General features: G+C 29.7%; 1 protein-coding gene across 3 annotated transcripts; it reads left to right on the plus strand.

The window, feature by feature from the left end:
* Window positions 1–6,577: 6,577 nt before the first annotated feature.
* LOC111628447 (cuticlin-1-like) lies at window positions 6,578–23,748 on the plus strand. 3 transcript variants are annotated; one of them, XM_023372243.1, is made up of 12 exons: window positions 6,578–6,728; window positions 7,660–7,731; window positions 8,696–8,818; window positions 12,232–12,829; window positions 20,819–20,952; window positions 21,025–21,206; window positions 21,284–21,426; window positions 21,557–21,711; window positions 21,904–21,985; window positions 22,253–22,403; window positions 22,483–22,663; window positions 22,738–23,748. In XM_023372243.1, the coding sequence occupies exons 5-12, from the start codon at window positions 20,835–20,837 to the stop codon at window positions 22,986–22,988; spliced, it is 1,263 nt and encodes a 420-aa protein (XP_023228011.1). In that variant the 5' UTR covers window positions 6,578–6,728; window positions 7,660–7,731; window positions 8,696–8,818; window positions 12,232–12,829; window positions 20,819–20,834; the 3' UTR covers window positions 22,989–23,748. The 3 variants fall into 3 exon arrangements, with proteins under 3 accessions (XP_023228011.1, XP_023228010.1, XP_023228012.1); XM_023372242.1 differs by lacking the exon at window positions 6,578–6,728 and having other exon boundaries at window positions 6,898–7,731; XM_023372244.1 differs by lacking the exons at window positions 6,578–6,728; window positions 7,660–7,731; window positions 8,696–8,818; window positions 12,232–12,829 and adding an exon at window positions 13,889–14,762.
* The last annotated feature ends 132 nt before the right edge of the window (window positions 23,749–23,880 follow it).

Raw genomic sequence — 23,880 nt, forward strand, 5'->3', positions numbered from 1 at the left:
GGGGGGAAAAGATTTGAATCGAATAAAGTGACTTACGGTTTGCAGCACGATTGACCCGGACACAAGCCACATCTCACAGGTTGAGGTTAATACTATTCCACCTTGGTCAACCCCATCGATAAATGTTGACTTAAACTTAAAGCAGTTCCCCAAAGAAACCACGCCAGATTACGTCTACAGACAGCACTTCGCAGAAATTCAACATCGTGACAGGAATTTAATTCCTATTTACATTGATGGATCGAAATCGGATAACTATGTTGGATCAATCTTTGTTTGCCAGGATGAAATCGTGGCAGAGCAAATAGCACCAAACTCTTCCATCTATTTAGCCGAGTTGCAGGCTATTTAGCCCTAAAGTATATAAATAGGAAAGGTCATAGTTGCTGCGTGATTTACGCCGACTCAGTTAGTACACTTCAGGCTTTGATCTCATGTGAACCTAGTTCTCACTCCACAGTGATTAAAATCCACAATGTGATTTGCCATCTTCTTGCGAGGAATCTCCATAAAATTTTGTTGGCCATGTAGATACAAGAGGGAATGAAGAAGCTTACGCAGCTGCAAAGTCAGCAAGTTTGTCTCAGCATACAATGTTTATTGAAGGAGCTGACTTGAAGCTAGTTGTTAAAAAACGACTAGCAAAGAGATGGCAAAATGTGTGGAATGCACAAGTCCACAATACATAAGATCAAACCTATGATAGAAAATTGGACACATAATAAACAGTATGACAGAAGATCTGAGGTTATTCTTACTCGTTTGAGAATTGGGCATACTCGGTTGTCTCATCAATACCTTTTGAAGGGCGACGAGCAGCCAGTATGCCAGTATTGCAACTGCTTTCTAAGTGTTAAACACATACTGCTCGATTGCTCTGCCTTTGAGACCAGGCGTAGATAGCATTTTGGAAATGCAAGTTTTAAAGAGATTCTGGGCCAGAGGCCAAATCTTGATGATGTATGGACTTTTTAAAAGTCACTAATCTGTATAAAGAAATTTAACTATTTATTTATTTATATATTTATTTATTTTTTCAGTGTATTGTTGTTCATTTGTTTTTATTATGTACTAGCAGACCCCGCCACGCGTTGTTGTGGCTCAAAATGTATCTATTATAAATGTATAACACTTCCCCCGTGGGGGGGGAATTTTTCGAAAAATTTCTTTTTAGTGTACATTCTCTTGACGTACCCTATTAAAACGCAAAAAACGCATCTAAAATAGTATAAATAGAAGCAGAGTTTTTTACGGTAAGCCTTAATCCTGTCCATCTCCCGGGGGGATTTCGACACGTATATTATATAAAAACACGTGCGTATTCGAATGCAGCGTTGTGTCAAAATTTCAAAGGAATCGGTAGGAACAAACGAACATTACATTTTTATTTATATAGATAGATAGAAGATGATCTGCTTTAGTTCATTTTCATAGAAAAGCATAATGCCTCACAGAAAAGCAAACTTAGGGCGTCGTACTCGTAGCGCCATCTGTTGGACATAAAAGCCTTAACCTAGATTATATATTTTAATTTATAAGAATGTTTAACGGAATAATATACAGTACAGCCTATGTCCACCCTGAGGTTCCATTCTAAATATTGGTGAAAATGTTTGAAATCGGATGAGTAGTTACGGAGATTACCTGCTGCAAACAAACTTACAAACATTACCTCTTTATAATAATAGTATAGATATAGTCGTCGTTTTTTGTTGTTATAAAGACATTTAACTATGCATTTATCTATTTGTTTTTTGTGTGTTGTTGTTTGTTTGTTCTTGTTCTTATTACGTATATATACTCGTTGTTGTGTCTTAGTTGTTATTTTATATACAGTACTATATATGTATTGAGTTGGGCGAATTAACCATTTTGTATGGCACAGCTTGTCCTTTGTGGCCCTTGCGGCAAAAACCCCAACCAACCAACCGGTTTGCATTGGAAGTTTGTATATACAGTAGTTAATCGGGGCCTCCTGCCTCTAAGGTTTCTATCTTGGTCGACTATCCTGTACCTATCCGTTCTTGAGATTAAGGACGGACGGACGACAATGGATTATGTTAAAAGTGTTTTTTTACTGTAATTCTAATAATTGTATCTACAGTACAATACAGTAAGTATTAATACAAATCAATATCAAAACATAAGATACAGTTATAAAATACAATTTATGACTGCAACATCTGTATTGAACGAATATATTGTATATGTTTTATGCATTAAATTATTTCAAAGCAATTTTTTGTCATGCAAAAATAATATGTCCTCCTTTTTTCATACAGGAAAGTTGGCAACTCTAGGAAGGTTGCAAACTATTGGAATAAACTACCAGAGCAGCGCTGTCCAACTTATCATAGCCCGCGGGCCATATTTTCTTCACCAAACATTTCGGGGGCCAAGAAGGTTGGTGATGGCTAATTGGTCGGCTGGGAATCACGCCACATGACATTTGCATAGTGCTACGGTTCAGTAAGCACTAATTGGTCAGCGAGTCCGATGTTGACGCTATAAAAAGGCGACAGTTCGACACACCGGATATACGTCACTCTCGTCTAAGTTCGACTTGGGAATTTTTTTGTTCAATAATAAATGTGAATTCTTCTTCCTGGAAAAAATAAGACATTCCCTGAAAATAAGACCTAGCGCATTTTTCAGAGCAAAAATTAATATAAGACACTGTCTTATTTTCGGGGAAACACGGTAGTAAAATAATTTTAATATTAATAATAATAATTTAGTAACATAAATTTATTCATAGTAAAATGTACTCGCGGGCCGTAAAAATTATTTGGCGGGCCGCCAGTTGGACAGCGCTGTACCAGAGTATACTCCTGGCAAGAAAAGGAACAAAATGGGCCCTATTAATTTAACATACGACGGAAATGCACTAGTGTCGAGATTGACAACACCACTGGTCGTCACGAACTTCACACACGTGATCTAACGTTACATAAAGGTGTGAGATAAATACTTCAGGCAGAGCCACAGCAGATGCTGGAAGTGTCCTCTATAGGTTTCAATGCAAGCGATGACATTTCACATCAGTCTGACTTGCCTTCCGAATATTCCGGTCTGTATCCGAACCGGTGGCATCCACATTGCTCCAAAGTCCGCACACCATTATTTATAGAAATGATCTGTTCTGTACAGCATTACCAAAAGAAACATGAAAGATTAGAAATAATATGGAGTTCAAGGCTCAACGTACACGATGCTTTTCGGATGTCTCTACAACAAAAATCCAGAAGGGCACATCCGACAACAGGCGCTCTTCGCCGATCCATCTGTCAGGGAAGGTAGTGCCGAGATACCGTTGAACAATGCATTTCCGACATACTGTATGGCTTTATTAATTACAGTATAAATACAGTATTACGGTATTTTTTTCGATTATTTCTGTGTGGGATCATTCTGTTAAAACCATTCCCAGTAATACGATCTAAATTTACTCATCGAATTTATGGAAAATAAGGCGGTTCTCTTTACGACGGTTTTCCAGAAACCAATTAAGTCGTAACAAAATATCTATGCCTCTTAAGGCATCACCCAACGGGAAAAGTCGAAATTACAAGTATTGTAGATAAACAAATTTCCGGTCTTAACCGGAAGACATTAGACAAGTCGCCATGCTTCGTTGTACTGTACTTTTATACTACTAATAAGTTGCGTGTTTTTACACTCAATTAATAAATATTAAAAATTCTGTAATTAAACTAATAAATATCTTTATTTTCTAAAACAAAAAAATATTTCTACCGGGTATATTAAGTAGTAACGCTGTATACGAAATACACAAGTTACTTTTCCGGACATTGCCGCATTTTAAAATTTTAGCTTTAGGTATTTTATTATTATTTTATATATTTTTTAAATCCCTTTTACACTTCGATGTTAAAAAATGATAGATTTTAACGGTTATTTACAGTAGACTTTTGCTTTCCATGTTTTTTTCTGTTAACGATCATGTGACGGGCCGTATTTAAGTAATGTGTTTATTAGCCCACCTCCGCGCAATTAAAATGTATTTGCAGAAAATATGTCATAAATTGAGGTTTAGTTAATGGAAAAATAGAACGGTTCGCTTTGTGACTATTAACTGGTTCGGTCGTAAATCGAGCTTTACTGTTTATACGTGGTATATCTATCGTTTGAATAGTTTTGTTACTTTTTCTGAAGAAAATTTTGAAGAAATGATTGCCGGTAATACAGTAAAGCCTGTATAAAATGGAAAAAATATTCCGGCTTACACAGGTTTTAATGTATTTTGTGGCGTACTGAATTATAAATTTGCTATATTCTCTCTTGAAAATTTAGATATATTCATAGAATGATACATTTTATATAAATATTTCTATAATTTTAATCAATATAATTTTATATTATTATTTAAACATATCTTTACATTGGATTAAACACATTTATATATATAAATATTAAATATTCAGTCATAATATTCAATATGTAAACAAGTAAGTTAATAAAATTCACGTTAAACTTTTTAAATTTTTTTCAATAAGTTTAATGGAATTTGATTTAAAGTTTCGTTCATAACATAGAAGAAAATAGGTATAAAAATAATAAGTAATCGCGTATAACATTAACAATATATTGTTAATGTTATACATGTTAACATTAACAATATATTGTTAATGTTATATTATAGGCATGGAGGAGGAGGATGGAGAAGAGAGGAGAAATCATTAAATGACCTAGAAAAGTTGAAAAAAAATGCTATTTTCGGACATAATCGGATTAAAATTTTTTTCTAAATACTTTGAAATTCTTATCAGTTGAAATATAATATCCTGTTTGAGATTTTTATCTTATAAAATCCGATTAAATGCGATTTATTCTTAAGATTTAATGAATTTTTAAAAAATATGAAAGAATGCTTTTTATCATCATTTATTCTACAAGAAGTTCCATTTACAATAGCGTTTCACCGCCATAAATTTATAATAAACACATTTAAATTAGTCGTCTAAATATTTTTATTATCAAAAATTTACTGCATTATTACTATTTAGATCTCAGTTTCTTTTTTTACATCCTTTTTCTTCGGTAGATTTTTATATTTCGTTCCAGTCATTTCAATCTATTATTATTTGAATTTTTGATAATATTGAATCATTGGCTGTTCTGATCTCCTTTTATCAATATTCAATATAATTAATAATATTAAATTAAAGTTTTAATTAAAAAAGCTTATACGTTTTACAATAAAGGTGTACATCAGACCAATTAGAAAACTTAATAGATAATTTTATTAAGTTTTTATCTATAACATCAAAAATAAACACACTTTTTATATATTTTATTTTCTTTTCCTATAATGTATAAATTTGTTATGTTAATGGCTTAAATTCCTTCTTTAATAGCATNACTATAGTTCTCTGCAAGTTTAATAACTTTGATAGAAATAAATTGTAAACAGTACTTAATTCTTAAGTGTAATCAGGCTATGTACTCAACAGGAATAAAGCCCTGCTGAATTTACAGCCAACCCGGTACTGTAATACACTTATATACTCATACTCATAGTTGAAAACACCCACTTTCGGGTTGAGAATCCGCCTTTGGAGGCTGTTGTCTACCAATTGTATATTTATTTCTCAGCCTTTTCTAGCTATCAGATCACATTCATCTACAATCTAAGCGTACGTTCGTAAATTCGAACGAATTACACGAATTACTAATGAGTCGTTCATAAAAGTACTAATTCCAGTCAGTGTGTGTTGATGTCAATGACGTTGCAAATGAAACTCTGAATGAAAAACTTTACGAAAATCTAATTTATAGAAAATTAATGCTATAAATTATAAAAGATTAGAAACTTGTGAATAAAATATATATATACATTAATATTAAATTTACTATAATTACTTTCATTTGAATAAATACTTGATTGAAAAAGGAATAAATTGTAGAAAATATGGAATAATTTTCATTTTTTTCAGTAGAATTTTTCATGTTGATTGGATTAGAATATTTGTCTTGTGAATAATCTGGAGTGAAAAGATGAATTAAATCATTATTTGATATAACTAGAAGTTATATATTTAATATTTTTAAATAAAATAAAAATAATATATGGAAATTACCATTTAATTTTAAAATTTCATCAAACCTGGTTATAAATGTAACCATAATGAATATTTTATATGCCTTAGTCATTTATAAAGTTAAGTTTTTCTTTAACAATAATTTGGAATTTTTAAAAATGTAATGTTTTATTCATTGTTAAATATTTATTTAATATATTTTTTAATTATTTAGTTTAATTTATTTACAATAATTATTTAAGTTATTTATAGTATTTAAATTTCCTTATTTTGCCAGAATAACAAAATAATAATTTAATTTTAATTAATTAAAGATTTGTAAATTTATATTCTAAAATTCTAATTTAATAATATCAATTAAATTATGATTTGCTTAAGTAATGATTGTAATTGTGATTGTGATTTGATTTTAATCTAAATTCAGTCTTTAAATTATTTTAAGTTAGTTAAAAGATGAAAAATAAATAAATAGATGATAACATTACTCACAGGAAAAATTATATATTTTTTATACAATTAAATCATATATTTAATTGTTGATTATCCTGTTATATGACATTAGAATTAACTTGTTTGAAATTAATAATCAGTCAAATTCCACGTTTAAGTTAGGGCCTTTTGAAATATCGAGAGGACTCGGCCATTTAATGTGTTTTTCAAGTTCCGGTATCAGAAAATAGCGTTAAAATTATATACATATATTTTTAAAATAGTAAAATTTGATAAAATATAAAGATTTTTCTTAATAGATTCAATGTAACAATTTGTAATAATTTGTAACAAATGTTTTTGAGGTCCCATAAATGTAAGTCCATAGCCAAGTAGTCTTGCTGACTCGTCTGTGAGAACGTAATTAAGTATACGTTTCGCTGTAGTATCAGAGGTTTTGGGTTCGATCTTATTGGAAACCAAACCTTATTTTCCTTTTCCTTTAATGGCCGTGTGGATAAAAACCACTGATCGCGGGTTCGTGCCTGAAAAGAAGGTTGGCCACGTGGAGTTTTCCGGGTTTTCTTCACGTGTATAACACCTAATTAGAGGCCAGTTACCCATAAAAGTCCTCTCGAGAGGCACTTTCCCTGGCAGATCGCCTTATCCTATCGATCTAATCCTCCTCCTCTAGATGTAATGTATAATAATCACGTGTCTAGTTTAGTGTATACTTTAGGTATTGTTATTTATTAATAAAATTAATAATTACGCAAGCATCATGTGAGAAAATAGACTATAAAAAGTTATATATCTATATATACATAATTAATTCAAGATCCACTCAAACAAAAACACGATTTCCCTCCAATTGGGATCCGAACTCCTTTCCCAATTTTTTTATTTTTACAATCCAAATTCGTAAATAAAACTCTATCTTTTAAAATACGTAATTATTTAAATATATCAAATCAAATCGAATTTTGTTAACAGTAGCAGATAACTAATCATTTAATACTTTTATCAATTGTCAAAGAACCAGTAAGCTGTTGCAAGAGATATATTAGATTGTAATCTGTATAATGCGACTGTAAACTGTTTAAAAGTATGGAGAGAAATTCGTATTTTAAAATAAATATATTTAAAAATACTTTTATATAATAATTAGGCAATATGGCGAATTCTTTAACACCAATTTTGATCGTATTATTTATATGCTTATCTGTTCACACCTGGAAAGGTAAGTTATTGTCCTTTAAAAATCATATATACGGTCGAACCTCTTAACAACAGCCACCGTATAGATGTGGCCTTTGTTAAGAAATTTAACTGTATTTAATGTAATTTTAATTTAATATTTTTAATTAAGAAAGTTGAGAAAAACGTCACTTCATTGTGTTGAGAAAAACGTCACTTCATTGTGCCAGTACACAATAAACAACAAATTAATATTTTTAATAATTTTAGATAGCACAATCATCAAAACACAATTTAGATATGGCTTTATTGTTTACTCAAAGTACATGTTAATGATAATAATCTTAGAGTCGAAAGAGTAATGATATAGATTTCTAGGGTTAATATAATGATATATATTCTATAAAATAGAGTAAATTAACTTAGAATAAACAATTGTACACTTTTCTTACCGATTTAAAAAAAAAAAAGTTGTCTGAATAGAGCCTATTGAACAGGCTCAGTCAGTTATAAGTTAGTCAGGTTGCGTTGAACCTGTTAAATATTCTAATTGACCTTTATTTATTTATTTATTTATTTATTATTAGTTTTAATAAGTTTAGCACTTTTATAAGATATTTCTTAAGAAATTAAATGAGTGTCCATTTTATTAGGATTAACTAAGTGAGGTGGTTGTACAACATACTTGGTACAGGATTTAAATGGCACCAGATTAACCGGAATAACATTTCACTATTCGTCCCGGATAATCGAGAGTCCGTTGCATATAAAAATATTATATTTATTTTTATTAATAAGTAAAAATTTTGAAAATATATTCACTGCTTAAATTACTATCGAATAACTAAAAGGAGGGATTTCGCTACATTTTTAATTTGTTTTTTACAGAATTAATTTTTTCCTTAAAGTTTGTTCATTTAATATAAATTATTTGGCATATTTTTTATTATACTATACGTTGTTTTGTAATAATTAATTAATATTTAAAAAATAATTTAAATATACAGCTTTAGGTTTAAGAGAAAATTGCACATCGAACGAAGAATGCGTACAAGCACACAATAAAACCGTTTGTGTTAATGGTACTTGCGAACTAGTAAAGAATAATTTCTTTAAGGACACGTCTCAAGGTATTATTTTAATTTGTTTTTTCCTAGATTTTACTGGTATCGAATGGGCTAATGCCTTCAAATACACAACATACACAATGTACACTTTAACTCTGTTCTGTACGCCAAATTCGGACTTTAGTATACGTTTAGGAACGTGTAAAGTCGGGGATCGCCTATATATTTTTACATCAATTTCATAGAAACGTGCTTAAATTTGTTATATTCTCAGATGTAAGCGTGTTTCTTGAGCCAAAATTTATATATTTTGTTTGAAAAATATTTGTAGTGTCAAACCTCTGAACAGTGGATACTGATGAGAACATAAAGATTTGATTTAATGGCATAAGGCAACGGAACATTTGGACGATCTTCCATGGGAAGGAATTTGTATGGGATTGTGTCAGACACGTGAAGAAATTCGGGGAAAACTCCACGTGGTCAGCTCGTTGGGCAGTTGCGAACCTGAGACCGATTACCTGTGTTCGGTGGTTTGAACCACTCACTCGGCCATTCGTGGGTCCGTTGTACGGAGATGGCCGTTATTTACAGATTACTTTGTACGCATACAAAAGAGAAACACTCCTATACAAAAAATGGCCGTCATTTAGAAGTCGACATTATTGGAGGTTCGACTGTATAATATAGTCTACTAGCAGACCCCGCCACGCGTTGTTGTGGCTCAAAATGTATCTATTATAAGTTTATAACACTTCCCCGTGGGGTGGGGAATTTTTCGAAAAATTTTTTCTTAGTGTACATTCTGTTGACGTATCCTATTAAAACGCAAAAAACGCATCTAAAATAGTATAAATAGAAGCAGAGTTTTTTACGGTAAGCCTTAATCCTGTCCATCTCCCGGGGGGATTTCGACACGTATATTATATAAAAACACGTGCGTATTCGAATGCAGCGTTGTGTCAAAATTTCAAAGGAATCGGTAGGAACAGACGAACATTACATTTTTATTTATATAGATAGATAGAAGATGATCTGCTTTAGTTCATTTTCATAGAAAAGCATAATGCCTCACAGAAAAGCAAACTTAGGGCGTCGTACTCGTAGCGCCATCTGTTGGACATAAAAGCCTTAACCTAGATTATATCTTTTAATTTATATGAATGTTTAANTTTTCACAGAAAAGCATAATGCCTCACAGAAAAGCAAACTTAGGGCGTCGTACTCGTAGCGCCATCTGTTGGACATAAAAGCCTTAACCTAGATTATATATTTTAATTTATATGAATGTTTAACGGAATAATATACAGTACAGCCTATGTCCACCCTGCGGTTCCATTCTAAATATTGGTGAAAGAATTTTTGAAATCAGATGAGTAGTTTCGGAGATTACCTGCTGCAAACAAACTTACATGCATACATACATACTTACAAACATTACCTCTTTATAATATTAGTATAGATTAATATAGATATTTAAAATACGCTTTCTTCATGTTAAATGATAATTTTTTACTCGATTTACTTTTAATGCATATTTTCAATTAGGATTCCTGATATAAATTTCAATATGCCTTAATATTAGGCATTAATTGTTTATTGCTTTGTTATTCGTAAAACAGTGGAGAAAATCCGGCTATAGATAAGTCACAACCACCAGAAAACAGCCACGAAACAAGGTGTTGTTATTAGGAAGATCCGGGCTCTAACTCAGATCCCCCATAATTTAAGAGCCGTACCAGCCGGGGCATCATTTTTTTGTTTCATCTATGTCTTATGTCCATATAATGCTTCATTCCTATAATGGAATGAAGCATCATATGGGCATAACAGGATTGAAGTGGAGCACCCATTATAGGAATGTCGTCATGGACCTAATTTTGGCATGTTGCATAGCCTACAGTGTGTTTATTCTCGTGTTAATTAATCAAATGATTACTGAATATCGTTGAATTTTGGAGAAATTGTAAACAAAGTTGAATTACTCCCGTTTGTTAAACAATTAGATAAATAATTACGAGAAGGGGTGGTTTGGAGTAGATGATTGCACGTGAAAACACCTACGTACTGCACTTTAAACGAGAGGTCATTTCTTTGTTGTTTGTAATTATATTGGAAAGAAAGAATTTCTTATTTATTTATTTATTGCAATTCTCGAATATATATATATATATATATTCGAGAATAAATTTAAAAAAACTAATTAAATTTTAATACTTTTTTATTCGAATTTCAAGTTGTAGTTCAAAATCAAGGTCAGAACTTTCTAAACTTGTAAAGAGTTAGTTAGAAACAATAGAAAAATCCTTTAGTCGACCATTTATGACCCATTTTCACTGTCAAAATCCTTGACGATTCTTTTGCTGAAGAGCTCAGTTCATTGCTGAACTAACGATTCAATGGTTTATTATAGACTTCCGTTCAATTGTATCTATTATTTTTTATTCTTTGTTTTACTTTAATCTTATTAAAGATCACATTCTTCTCGATAAATGACTCTCCATTGGATTTTTCTAATTTTGTAAAAAAAAAGGAAAAAAAAAGGGCGGAGTTTACACTGATGTACATAAATCCTAATATATAAAGTTATAAGATTTATGTTCGTGGCCTGTAAATTTATATCATGACCAGTAACCTAAATCATAAAGCCAAGGAATTTTCTAAACGGAATTAAATGATATGGCTTATGATTTTATTATTAGGATATAAATCTTAATAATAAAGTTATAAGCCTATATTCTTTGTTTGTACGTAATTATCTTGTATTTTTGATGTTGATGAAAGAAATGATTAAAATTAAACACAGTTAACATTGTATGACACTAAATGAGCTAACGCGCCACTGGATCTATATAACATTATGTCCTGTGGGTAAAAAAGGCAATTGTCTGGGGCCCCCGCCAACAGGAGGGCCTCAAACCGATGTTTTATGAGAAAATATTTTATCAAAAAATTCTCTCGAAGAAAAATGACTGAATTCAACACTGTACATGAGTCCCCCTAAATGAAATTTACTTGGGCCCCATGAAGCTATAACGCGCCACTGCATAGATATATGAGGCTTTAACATAGAAACACACCAATAATATAACTGTTTTCCTCAATAAATAGATTTTCATCGATTTTTAATGCTTTTCGAGTGTTCTAATTTGGTATTGTCTTAGTTAAAAGATAAAATGTAAAGTTATTCTGCTGACTTCATCCCTAGTCAATCGCAATTGAGAACTTTACATATATTTTTCTATACTGACGATTTTATACTTTTTAAAACTGTATAAACTTATAAAATAATATATTTCAGGCTTCCTGCTTCTAAATTTCTAGAAATTATAGCCATTATTGTATCTGTACTTTCTAATTTATATAATTTTAAGTTTGATGTAGTCATTAAGCGCTATGTATTAAAGTACAGCACTAAATAATTAATTATATTACATAATTAGATATTAATTTACTTATTTTTAAATGTAATTTAGGAGAAAAGGCGTGGAAACGTTACGTTCCTCTCATGTTTGGAGCAGCAGTAATTATATCAATAACAATAACATTAACGGTATACATCGTACGTATGAAGAGGAAGAGAGACTTGATCAAAATTGCTTCCAATGCCTTAGAAATGAATGCAAAATAAAATCAAATTAAGAATCAACTCGTAAAAATAATTGTGTAACATTCATTCCAAACTCGTTCTCTTATCGTTAAATCTCTTATAAGAGATAAAATTTATAAACTAGACACATTAATAATGTGTTAAGTGCACGTGCACGTGCACATGCACATGCAGAAAGACTTATTAAAGTTTAGACCACATACCGAAATGACAACGTCATTCCAATTCGTTACTGCCAGCAATGACGTTAGCCCGGGTCAAAGTCCATGGTTGGCAGAAGGTCACTCTGACCCACATTAAACTTCCAATGGGATGTTAGAAGGTATGTCCAACATCCCTCCTACTTCTCTCTCATCTCTCTCCCTCTCTCTAGGCATCACTTATGCTGAGAAGTTGAATAGTGTATTAGAGGAGCAAACTTGTCACCACAACGTCGTCGAGTGTGAGTCTAAACTTTGAAATTCGTGAGTTTTTATTATTATTTTTTTTTATTTTAAGTCTAAAAAAATTAATTTATTTTATTTTATTTACCACGAACGTGGCCATTTTTACTGTAATTTCCCCGAATAACATGTAAATATTTTACGATTTGTGTGTAATTTGTTGCGTGCTTCTGCAGTAATTTAATTTTTCTTTTATGATTTATTATTTTTAAATTTTGAAATTATGTTTGAAAATCATTTTTTTAAAATAATAATTTGTTAAAAGTTTGTTTTTGCTGTGATTTTATTTTAATTTTATATATTGTATTTATATATAGGCCTATATAATTGGAAAATATGGAATATTATTTTTGCTGATTTTTAAAAATTTTTTAGATAAATTTTAAAAAAGTTTTTATGATTTAAAATTATACTGAGTATAGAAAATATAGATAAAAATTTTTTCACAGTGAAGACTAGAATCTAAAAATATAAATTCTGCAATTTAAAAACACATAATTGAGTGTGAGGAAGTATTCTTTAGTGTATGAAGATGCTATTAAACTTAAAAATATTTTCGTTAATTTTTAAAATCTAAAAACACCCATGGTTGAATGTAATAAGAAACATTTTCAACGTTCTAAAAATATCCTTTTTGAATATTTTTTAATAAAATTCAAAGACATTTTCGATCTAAAAACACTTCGTCAGTCTAAAAATACAATATTGAATTTAAAAATTAGCATTTTTATAACTAAACATAGTATCTTAGAATCTAAAAACAATTTTAATATCTAAAAAACACAATACTGAATCTAAAAACATATTTTTAATCTAAAAAAAACAATCACTCTAATTGAGTCTTAAATATACTTTTATCTAGTTTAAAAAACAAAATTAGTGTGTTTTATAGATATAATAGAGTCTAAAAACATTTTTCTTATTATAAAAAAACAATATTGGATCTAGAAAACACAACAATAGAGTCTAAAAATCCTTTCATCCAGTATAAAAAACAATATTGAATGTAGCAAACACGCCAATTGAGTCTAAAAACACTTTAATTCAGTATAAAAAAAACAATATTGGATCTTAAAAAAACGTTTCTCATAACTCCAAAAACACATCATTAAATCTAAAAACATCCCCACTAAAGATTATTATTAAAAATCCAAAAGAAAAAAAAAGATCAAAACTAAAAGGCATGAATCTAAGAGCATCATTCATTGAAGATTTTTTATACGTCGTAAACATAAAACATAAAACCAAGTAGAGGTTTACTGTATTTATAAAACCATAAACTCATACAATACGATTTTAAAACAATAAAGAAAATACACGTTTAAGAGTATTTTTTTTAGATTCGTGTGAATAAAATGTCATTTGGGTCATCGGAACCTTGACCCGTGTCATTTGGAAGAGGCCAGAACATCATTTGAAAAACACATTGCAAGGGGGCCATTGTCACGTTTCTGTATCGTTAATGACGTTTACCAAGATGATGATGATCATCATCTTCTTCCTCGCGCCTCTTCTAAAAAAAAATCATCAGTAAAAGTCAACAAGTGTAAGAAAATAGGTTATTATATTCTATAAAAAAAGAAGTAATAACATAAAAAGTCTGGGTCATAACGCATAAAAATTCGAAAGTTAGAACGCCTCCTGCCTGGGGGGGGTTGTTAGAAAGTTTGTCGTCACACTAGGAATATTGTTTAAACCATTGAAAAAAAATAGTTACAAATACAGTGCAGACCGGAAGTAGGAAGTTGCTCACTCTTTCAGATGAGGGTCAACGATTGCTACCAAACTCAGTAGTAGATCTATTTGCGTCAGTGGTGTGGTGTGTGTGTATGTATCGCAGTGGGCCATCTATACACAAAAATTCGATAGCAAGTGAAGCTTAACGCATCGTCACAATAACAGAAAATATGAATGTTAAATAATCGAAAATATAGATCACAATATAACCGACGAGGTGAGTTTATTTTTATATATTTATGCATAAATAAGTCATCCGTAACGTTTAACTGTTACGTGTTAGTATAACAAGTTTAATTAAGTGTGGCATTAACTCGATTTTTTTTCCGAATTTTACGATGGAATTTGGGGATTTAAATTAAAATAATGTACACTAGCACACACTAATTACACTAGTTTGAGTGTAATTTTTTTGCATTTTCGAAGGGAATTTCTCATGCTTTCAAGCTCCAAAAAATTCAAGAAGGTACTTTCTCACTTTCTCTTATTTTCTGGTGATTTATTTATGTTTACTTTATTTCAAAAAAATTTAAATAATGACGAGGTGAATGGTAGGAGTTTCTCGTGTAGACTCCCTTGTTCCATAAAATTGACAATACTGGGAGGTCGTTTAAGCTTTTCTTAGTGTAGATTATATAAATTTCGTGAAAAATAAAGCGATAAAAATAATTTCCGCAATTCATTTTTTCAGAAACTAATGAGAATTTAAGGCCTATGTCCTCTCTCAACCCTCCTTTCAACATTTAGATGTGGTGTTCCTTTTTTTTGAATAGCCAAAAAACACAGTAAATTAATGCTAATTCCTGAACAAATTAAGGTCGTAGGGGTATATTTATGGAAAATATTTACAATTTAGATGGAATTATTTATGATTTTTCTTGTAAATTCGAAGTATTTTACGATGGTGATGTCAGAATTTCTTCTAATTTCTGTATAGTGAAATTTTAGTGATAATTAGGTTTGAGTTTGAAGCGTCAAATTTTAATTTGTTGAGCGCTAAATCATTTTGAAAATGGGAATTTTCGGAAAAATTTCACAAAAATTCCTAAATTAATTCGTAATTTATATATATAATACATTAGAAAGATCCTTTAATCTTCAACTCACGATGGAAACTGCAACATAGAATGGAGCGTGATATCATTTCCGTAATCCTTGACATCTTCAGGATTTTTCTAGGACTGGGGCGATGTCGTCATTTTTCTGGAGATTCTAGAGGAAGAATTTGGCAACAATACCGGTCGATGGTAGACAGTTAGAGTAACGGTGACCTCAAGTTCGCGACCTTTGCACCGACGTCACGTTCAGAGCAACGTTGACAAATGCATGCACGCTACAGGAAATTTTTACACAGATTTCAATTGTTAAAAAACACACACACAAAAATACACACACACACAAATACACAATAAAATCATTGAATTTTCGAAAGGAAAATTAATTAAATTAATTATTGATTTGGCTCTTCATTTCTCTTTGAAATTTGCAAATTTTTTTTTAGGCAAAGGAGGAAAAATGGCACAATTTTTACAATTCGTTTATCAGTTTTTAGATCCAAATTGCTGTTTTTTTTCCCCTAGAAATTTGTATGTACTTCTAGATAAGATATTCGTGAAGCGATTTATAATTAGATCCAACGATTTTTCGGAAGAACAAATTTGAATCTGTCTTGTAAATTATATGAGGGTCGAAATGGGTCTGGTATTGTTCCGCTCCAAATACAATGAATATATTTTTAAATAAAATTATTATTGTTTGATTCTGTGTTCTGCTTTTTATTTTAGAAATTTTTTTATATTTTAGATTTAAAATTATATACAGTATATATATATATATATATGCCTATATTTTCCGAAATTCGCTTCATGAAGAAATTTCAAAATGAATAAATTCATTAAAATTTAGGAGAGAATTTCTATAGAAAAAAATTAAATAAATAAATACTGTTGTTATGAATGTCAAAACTGAAAAATAATTTCTTTAAAAAATTCCCTTCTATCAGTCAAAATTTAGAATTTATTTGTACAAAATCATGTCTTGTAAGGGATATTTCTAGTTAAAAGTTAAAGTTGAATAAGTGCTTCTTTAAAAATTTTTATAAAATCGCCAAAATTCAAACACAATTTCTAAAAAATTCTTGCTGGAAATGTTAAAAATTCCCTTAAAAATATTTATTACATTAATATTTAAAAAAAAATACGAGTTCCAACGAAAAAACTTACGTTCTATTCGTCGGAACGAAATAAATTCGCCATTTTAAATATATTACACTTAATTTTTTTTGTTTCTAAGCATACATCTGACATTTTAATCAAGAATTTTGACAAGAAAAAAGAAAATTTAAGTAGAATCAAACTTTCGTTTTCAAGCAAAGAGAGGAGAGCGTGAATCAGATAATGTCTGAAGATGTCATACGAAGAAGATTCGTGTCACATGAAAGAATTAATGTTAAATGGGTTAACTAGACTTTCATGATCACGAATAGCAATTTCTTATGATTTATCACCCCCGTATACCTATCACAATTATCTTTAAAACGTTTCTATAAAGGAGGAGAATGTGGTGAAGCCAAGATTTGAAGAGCTTTACAGATAAAATGTATTTTTATTTTTTAAATTTGATACGTTTTGTACTGATAAATATAAGGTCTCATTCAAAATGTATTGTGTTCTTAGTGTTTTGTATGGTTTTAAAGGCGTTATGCCCTTGACATCTTTCTAAGAATCTCATTTTAACGTGACGGAATTTATTTATTTATTATTTTATTTTATTTTTTTTTATTCTTGTAGGTTCGAGTAGACTTTGTCTTTGATGTTGCTGCATTTAATTATAGTATCTGACTTCATGGCTGTCCTTGTCTTACCCGCCTTGATAAATTTCAATAGGTTTATAACGGTTATAATTCTTCCCCCCTTTAGCAATTTTCCTTACTAACGAGGTGTTTTTTGTGTAATAAATTCCAAGCAATTTTATAATGGTTCACGTAGAATTTCATTGTTAAATAACACTGTTTTATAATATTTCAGTGAAATTTTTTGGGCTTTTAATTGATACAAATGACTAAAATTTAGTGGAACTTCTAAAAAAAATTCTGCTTTTCTTAGATTTATATAATTTTTATATATTTTAAAAATAAATATAAAAATTTTAATTTGTTTTTCAATAAATTATACAATGAGAACAAAGAAAATAAGATTTGTATGTTCAAGAGATATTCATCTCTTATTCACAATTTAACTTGAAAAATAATGATTGTTTTTGTTTTCAAATAAGCAAATATGCATACAAAATATTAAAATTACTTTGCATTTTTGATAAAAATCTTGTAAATTTTATATATTTTCTTTTATTTCAAACGAATCACGTTTTTAATGTGTGTAGAATATTTATGTTACAAGTGCAATTTAAGTGTCTGCTAAAATATGCAATAAAAATTGCAATTTTTAAGTGAAATTTTGGGCATGTCTCACAAAATTACTATACAACATTTTACTAGTAATATTTAAGAATAAAATCCGTTATACACGAATTTTATTTAGGTAAGTGCGCATTATACATGCTTCTGAGAGAAATACGTAAAAATAAAACATTTTTTAATATTATAAATAATAATAATTAAATTATTAAATATATAAACAAATTGGTACTTAGACTTCTTGTTTTGTTTATATATTTTTATATTTTCCGTAGAAAACAAACACCAAAAACAAAATACAGATACTAACTTTATAGTTTGCTTATGTAAGAAAAATTAATTTTAGAAAGCAATCTCTTTATAAAATATATATATGATGAAATTTATAATATTTATGTTAGTCAAATTACAAATTTTGTTCGACATTTTATAAGAATGACGGTTACGTAAAGGTTATCTTTAAAGGTCACGACGTGTCGCGCACGAAAGGTTATCTTATGAATAAAAAATAAAATTGTAGAAGAGAGTTATAGAGAATTTTTTTAAATAATAAAATTAGTAAATTTAATTTAACTTGCATTAAAATTTAATTAAATTATTTTAGATACTGTATTTTATTTAAATCATGGAAAAAATTCATGAACATGGACGGATTCATAACTTTGTATCGCGCCTGAACATACAATATGTCATATTTATGAATATTTGATTCGATGCCAATTAAAAGTTTTGATTTTTTTAAAGATTTAAATTTGCCATTTAAAGTAAAATACATTTAAACTGATTTACTACTTTTGCTTTATAACGTTAACTTTTATAGATAATTCTTCAGGGAAATCCGGTTTGTGAGTCTATTCTTTTTATAACTTTGCATCTAAGATTAACTATTTTAGTTCTATACAAAAACAATATTAAATGGGGTTTCATGTGGGCTTTTATGATTCATTTTATAAATTAAAAAGCTATATATATAAATCTTTAAATTGGGGGAAAAAAGTGGATTTATATTCAGCTAGGAACACTTACTCCTTATGTCGATACGACTTTTTGTACGGGACGTATTCTAAATTTTGAATGGGTTGGTTGATATTGTTATCTGTTTTCGGGAAATTTAGACATTTCAGTGTCTCCGAGACTGAAATACCTGATTAGAAAATGTATAAAGTATTTCAAAAAGCTGTCACGATTGCGATGATCTAACCACTTGTTTAGTATCCTTGTCAATCAAGTTCTGCTTAATAATGCTCTTGTCTAAGGTCACGTTCCTCCTCCGACTTCTGAAGTGATGTCTCGTTATACATCGTCTTCTAAGATAATTTACAGATTATCTATTTACTTTATAACAAGGAAAATAATAATAAATATCAGTTTATTCTTATACTTTTTACAGTTTTTATACACATTTCTTTATGTAAATGCGCTGTTCGCTTAAATTTATACCAACTAAAATATCGCTTAATGGCGATTAGGGAGATAATTTATTGTATCTTTTTAAAAAATTACATTTCCAATATTATTATTCTATTATAAACAATAATAAAAACATTTCTTAATAAATTTAAATTTAATATAAATGCAATAAGACAATAACGTTAAAGTCGTCGTCCTTAGATGATTCCGCTATTTAATATGAGTTCCGTACATCGTAACCTCATTATGTAGTTTCTTAATGTGATAATTTATGCACAAACCGTAACCATATATGAATTAATTAAACTGGAGTAGAGAAAAACCGCGTGCCACGTGACAAGTCTGTTCTTAAATTCCGGTTATGCAACTTTTAGAGTGTTGAAAGTTATGTTGGATTGTTTTTATCTGTGGTTTTAGATCTACATATGAAAACACATTAAATATTTATGATTCGTCCGTATATGTGTAATATATATTTATGTGTGTGTGTCCAAAATAAAATATTTATTATCAATATCACTCTTGAATTTAAAAAACTAACATAATCGAGCGACGAGTTGATAAAACGAGTCATTCCGGATGTTTTTATTGATATAAAAACAATATTGTATATTTCAAGAAACTAGTTTTGGATGAGCTTTGAAGTACAGGAGATCTTGGGTTTAAAGTTCGACATCATCCATCATTAATAATGTTAACGAAAAGAATTAATCATGGTCATCGTTAAGCATTGAAGTTACTCTTCACGTTTTGTACCAAAATTTTCTACGATTCGGTTTATAATTTTTTTCGTTGCGCTTTATCTGTATTTTTCCTATCGACTCTTCATATTATCGATGAGAAGTAACCATCAACATTGTCTTCTAAACTCATCAATCCTTTTGGATAAATTGATCTGAAGATGCTCTTCACATTTTGCATTAACATATCTTCTGATTTAGTCCATGAACTTTTTCTTTGCATTGTTTTTTCAATCGATTCTTCACATTATTGATGAAGAATTACCATTAGCTTCTTGATCTTCACCAAAATTAATTCATCAATCAGTTTGAATGGAATGCTTTGAAGTAATTATTCACATTTTGCATCGATATATGTTATGATTTAATTCATAAATATCGTGATTCCCACTCTTCACTTCTCTTTTCATCATTCTATCCATTAAAGTTTCCACGAATGCTTCATGATTGAAAACAATCGTGGTTCAATGTTTAATTTCGATGTTCAATCACATGTTTAATTTATGTTAATATTTTGAAAGATGTAAAAGCTTTTAAATCATGAAGGTTTAAAATCAAACACGAAAATTGTAATATAAATAAAGTTCTTCATAAAGGGACCATATTACCATCCATCGTTTTATGTAAATTCCGAATTCGATTTTAAGTATTTAAAATATTTTTATAGAATTCTATTTAATTTAGTTATAAAAATTTCACTTAATTTAGGAATTTTATAGAGGAGATGCTTCTAAACTTATTGTTTCAATGTATCATCATCTCCTCCTCCTGGATAGTTTTCCTGAATGGACAGTACTTCAAACCATTTCATTCAGAAGGCTACGAAAGCAAATATTATCGCAGTAAGTAATTTTCTATTGTTAAAATATATTCACTGACCATGAAATTTATTAATGTATATTTATATATTTTAGTATCTTTAAGTTGTGGTTACGACTCGATGACTTTAACTGTACAAAGCAGAGAACCCTTCAGAGGACAAATATATGTTAAGGATCATTACCGTTCTCCTCGATGTCGTGCCACAGGAGATGGCAATAAAGTAATTTCATTGAAGTTATTTTATCATCCATCCGTCTGTGGAGTCGTAAACACAGTAAGTTTACCAAAAAAATCCATAAAACGTGTAATTTTGGGGCACTTTTAAAGTTTCGATTCCTCTTCTTTGGACAGAAAAACGGAACTTTCGCTACAAAAGTCATTATTCAGCGTCATCCTAGAATAGTACTTGGTGACGATGAATCTTATAAAGTTCTATGCACCTTTCCGGAAGTATTCCGAGAGAAAACTATTGTTAGCAATGTGATAGAAGTGAAGTAAGTCATAAATTTCACTGGCGCATAACTAACGTCTAAACGCACGCTTAAATATATATTTATTTTTAAACTTTAAAGTTAAATATATAAATTTTTATATAATATATCGATATTAATGAACTTAATTAAGGGGTAATCATAATGGAGTACTACCCACTTCCAAGTTCAATGAGAAATCTTTGTCGCCTGGAGTGAAACTAAGAATTACGGATTTAACAGGAAATGACATAACGCATGCTAATATAGGTCAAGAATTAATTTTAACTGTTGATATGGATGACGAAAGTAAGTCCACTATTCGTAATTTATATAATTTTAGACATTGAATCTATGCTGATGTGTACCATTGATACTGAATATATCGGTGCGTACCCATTAGTAAGGATCTATCACGATCTTCTGAATGGCAGAGATATATGAAATATAGTGATTGCATTTTGTATGTTTTTTATATGTATATTTGTACATTTCGTACAGAACTATTTGGCATATTTGCTGCTGATTTAGTAGCCTCTAGTAGCAGTGGATCACATGCATTGGTTTTGGTGAATTCTGCTGGGTACGTTTAATTTTATTGTATTAAATGATTATTAAATGTTCTATTTAATAAATTTAAAAATAGAAAAAAATCAATTTACCTTTTTTTTAATGGTGAAATCATTTTAACAAGATTTACAATTAATTCCTTATTTTTCTTTAAATTTTGTTAACACAACTTCACGTAAAGAACGTGAATTTCTTTAACAATGTTTCGGATATTTAATATTTGTTTTTTAATTATTTATATCAGATATAAAGTTGATTAAATTTATTAATGTTAAATTAGATGTGTGGTGGAACCGGCAGTTTTCGGTCAACTAACGAAAATCTCAGGTTCTAAAGATCTTCAAGGACGTTTCAAAGCCTTCAAATTTCCAAATGACTCCATTGTCAATTTTAAAGTGACGATTAAGTATTGCGTGGACGAATGCCAAACAGTTATTATAAATATATGATTCTTTAAAATGTATTTTCAGCAAATTTATATATTAATAAAGAAAATTATTTACACTTTAGGCACATTGTACAAATGGCACTAGTAGAGGTTACGGTCGAAAAAAGAGAGCGGCAGAGATATTAATCGCTGAGGAAGATAACATTGAACACAGAATACCCAAAGACGTGGTACTTTATTACTCTATAATTGTTACAGATCCTGAAGCAGATAACGTCCGACAGCCAAACACAAATAACGATTGTGAGAATCTTGCAATATGTATTAGAAATTAAGATTTTTCAAATTTACGTAACCAAATTTATAATTATTTATAGTTTACAACGATATTGTACCTTTCGACCAACTGTCAGCTTTGGGCGTAGAACCACAAGAGGAACCTCAAACACCTTTCCATCCCATTCTATTGCACCAAAATCTGTATCTCTTACATCCGTTAACAACTAAGGCTACGGAATCGCCTCAATTTCATCCATATCAGGGCTTTACAAAGAGATCCGGAAGTTTTCTTCCCGAAGATTATGTCGTGTTATCTAGTGGACTTCAGATCAGAAGAAATCGTCAGTAACGTTCTAATGGAAAAAAAACGAATCATCAACGAGTCTACGCGAATAATTATGATCCGTTTAATGTTTATGATGTCGAAAACACGAACTCGATCCACCGAATCTTTTTTTGTATGGCTCAAATTAACATTTTCTACTGAAGTCCTATAACTTTATTATTCTCTCGATGAATTTTTAATTTTTTAAATTCTTTAAACTCCGGTTTAAAGTTTTATTCTAAGGGTCCTTTTCTCAAATCTAGTCTCTACAAGTACTATCTCAAGGTTATTTAAATGAGGGATGGCAAGAAAATGGCTGATGTCAAGGAGTTTGCAAAGTTCAAATTCATGTGGAAGAACTCGCATGATTCAGTAATTAATTGAGTAACTCTTCACTATATCTTTTAATTTTTAATATTTATGGGAAAAAATTAAAAATTTTCTTCGTTGTTACCATTTTATCGCACATTGCATGTAAGCAGTCGACTCCGGAAATATGTTAATTAATGTAAATAATTTACTGTATGTTATTTAGCCTTGTATATGAAGCCGATAAAACCATTTAGCTGTAGAACAGCAGATTTAAGATAATTCATATTAATTTTTTATATAAGAATGATATTGATTGTCAGTCCTTTAAAAATAGGCCAACATAATTCCTGAGGGAAAATAACTCACAGGTTATAAACCGATGCTGCAAGTTCAAATAATTAACAACAAAATGGTATCCAGAGATGTAAAAATATACTTCTACTACATTTTATATATAAATATATACATAAAAATTGTACATATTGTAAATTCTTAGATGTGTAATAATATAAAATTATAATTAAATGTTATGCCATAATCATTATTAAATATAGAAATCAAGGTCGTAGAGTTTTTGTCATGATACCATAAGGAAAAAAATGAA

The sequence above is a fragment of the Centruroides sculpturatus genome, unplaced genomic scaffold (assembly GCF_000671375.1).
Source record: "Centruroides sculpturatus isolate CEXI.00-Female unplaced genomic scaffold, Cexi_2.0 scaffold320, whole genome shotgun sequence".
NCBI classification, from domain to species: Eukaryota; Metazoa; Arthropoda; class Arachnida; order Scorpiones; family Buthidae; genus Centruroides; species Centruroides sculpturatus.

What these genes read in the sequence shown, in the direction of transcription:
- LOC111628447 (XM_023372243.1), top strand. Translation starts at nt 20,835, where the DNA reads ATGCTTCTAAACTTATTGTTTCAATGTATCATCATCTCCTCCTCCTGG. An exon ending in CGAAAGCAAATATTATCGCA is followed by an intron (nt 20,953 to 21,024) that starts GTAAGTAATTTT and finishes TATATATTTTAG; the next exon opens with TATCTTTAAGTTGTGGTTAC. An exon ending in GCGTGGACGAATGCCAAACA is followed by an intron (nt 22,404 to 22,482) that starts GTTATTATAAAT and finishes TTTACACTTTAG; the next exon opens with GCACATTGTACAAATGGCAC.